This window comes from Loa loa, assembly GCF_000183805.2.
Source record: "Loa loa unplaced genomic scaffold supercont3.81, whole genome shotgun sequence".
Taxonomy (NCBI): Eukaryota; Metazoa; Nematoda; class Chromadorea; order Rhabditida; family Onchocercidae; genus Loa; species Loa loa.
Window position 1 is genome coordinate 110,654 of NW_018108261.1, and position 2,193 is coordinate 112,846.

Genomic DNA, 2,193 nt, shown 5'->3' on the forward strand with positions numbered 1-2,193 from the left:
AATTTTAAATAGAACTGTAGTTCGGGGGAAATAACTCCGGCGTAGGCCATAAGAAAATATTACCTTCCGATAGATCTACTTACTTATTAAATGACAAAGTTAGCCAGAATGTCTGCTTTTGTGTTTGGACAGTGAAATTCAACTGGAATTTTACCTGAGATTTTGCTTTTCCTCGGGACTATATTCCATTTCTTTTTGTTTTTTTAAGAAATCCATCCTTAAAGTTCAGAGATTCATAGTGTGTAATTTTTGTATTAACTTCAACTAATAAGTCTGATATAGTAAGGCAAGTGAAAAACGTATCTCACGTACGTGAAAAACTTGTCTTATCTTGAATTGTGAAATGAGAAAGACAAAAATTATCTGCGGGGTAGAAAGTTCATATGTGTTTTCATGCATCAAACAGTTGTAATTTTCGAGAAGAATCATTGCGATTAGTTTGTTAGCTTTTTTTTTTCTCGCAAAAGCGGGAAAAGAGATATTTGTCACAAAGCGGGAAAAGAGATATTTGTCACTTCTTGATGAATACAAAAATCAGACATCTGCGGATGTATTTGGAAGTTATCAATTAAAATGTTAATATAAAAAGAAAAAAGTAAGCAATTCAATTTATTTGCGGGTTAAAGGTTAAAAAGATTGTTGCACTATGCATTGTTATTCAGTGAATGATTAATTCTTCATTCTTATTTCATCATTTTACAAATATTATCAGCTGGCACATATCATTGTCTTTATGAAATTTTCATTGTCACCTTTACAGCGTCATTTATAACGACTAAAATAGCGATCATGATCGCAACTGAAAATTTTGCGAATTAAATACCCATTAAAACTTGAAAATAGCAAGAATTAAATCTGACAAATGAAGTTATCAAAGGATAAAATCAAAGAAGCGGACTAATTAGTAAATCTAGCTTTGTTAGCTTAGTGTTTACTAAGTTTTTACGGATGAAAAAGCAAAAAGCAAATTGCATATTTCTTTTTGAATAAATTGTCACCTGATCTGACCCTATCGTGAGGTATGGAAATGATAGCATCAAATATGCGAACTTTTGACCTTTTCCCCTAAAGGCGTTTAGTTTCTTATAAGCAGAGGTATTTTACGAATATTGCTAGTCATTTCTTTTTTCCTCTTTTATTTTTGAAGAGAATAGGTCTTCAAGAGAATACAAATGGTTTTTAAGTGCAGGCTATTTTGAAGGGACACAAATACATACATAAGCATAAAAATCAATAACATTTCCCGGTGACATAGAATGGGACAGGACATTTTTCGTCTGTCAAGCATCCATCCAAAAAATTTTCATTTAAAATAATGACAAAAATTTTGGAAATTTTATCTAAAAATTATACGAATTTTAATGACAAAAGAAGATTGTATAGAAGGATGCTTTAAGGCCTAAAATTACTACCATTATGAACAGATCTGATAGCTATTTTGGGAAGAATTTTAACAAAGATAAGAAAAAGAATCTAAAGTTAAGACTTTTAAACATTTTTCAATAAGCATATAATTTGAATCTAAAACTAAAATGAAATTATTTTATGGAATTAAACATACCCGGGGAAATATACCGGAAAAGGGGAATTGTAACAAACATACTATCACCTTCATACTATCATCAAAAAGGCTGAATGAATGATAATCATTCAGATCAAATTATCATTCAGTTATCAGTAATGTCTGATCACTTCCACTATTATCCTTCCAATTTTTAATATTCCAAAAGAACTAACGCTTTATTGCTTGAGTTTGATAAATTTCAACAATAATCATTCGTGAATATTCATAAAAAAAAAAAATTACATGTTCTGGGTGTTGTGTGGCATCAATGAAGCAAGTGATCGTGATAATGGTGTCACGAAGTTTTCATCAGTATCTGTTTCGGTATCTGTTACCAAGATACATTTTCCATTAATCGAATCTGATTCTGATATGGAACTTTCTAACATCACAGCTTTGGTTAATCACTTGAAATTCCTATTAACCTGAAATTCTTTTGGATTCATATTTCTTTAACAATGATAAAATTACATTTCGCAATTTTTACAAACAAACTCAAATGTAACCAACTGATGATTGTTAGTAAGAATGATGTGGTCAATAAATTGATCAAAATATTTAAAGCCTAATATTTTGCAAAAAAAAAAAAACATAGAAAGAGAGAGAGAGAGAGAGAAGGAAAAAGAAAA

The 2,193-nt window shown here is 30.0% G+C and overlaps 1 protein-coding gene across 1 annotated transcript in view; it reads right to left on the reverse strand.

Annotated features, from left to right (window-relative positions):
• Positions 1–715: 715 nt before the first annotated feature.
• Positions 716–2,193, reverse strand: part of LOAG_14877 (hypothetical protein) — a 2,464-nt gene continuing 986 nt past the window's right edge. The window contains exons 2-3 of the mRNA XM_020448865.1: positions 1,808–1,989; positions 716–799 (exon numbers count right to left, since the gene is read on the reverse strand). Of these exons, the coding sequence (XP_020301019.1) occupies positions 763–799; positions 1,808–1,953 (183 nt within the window). The 5' untranslated portion in view covers positions 1,954–1,989 and the 3' untranslated portion in view covers positions 716–762. The remainder of the gene's footprint in view (positions 800–1,807; positions 1,990–2,193) is intronic.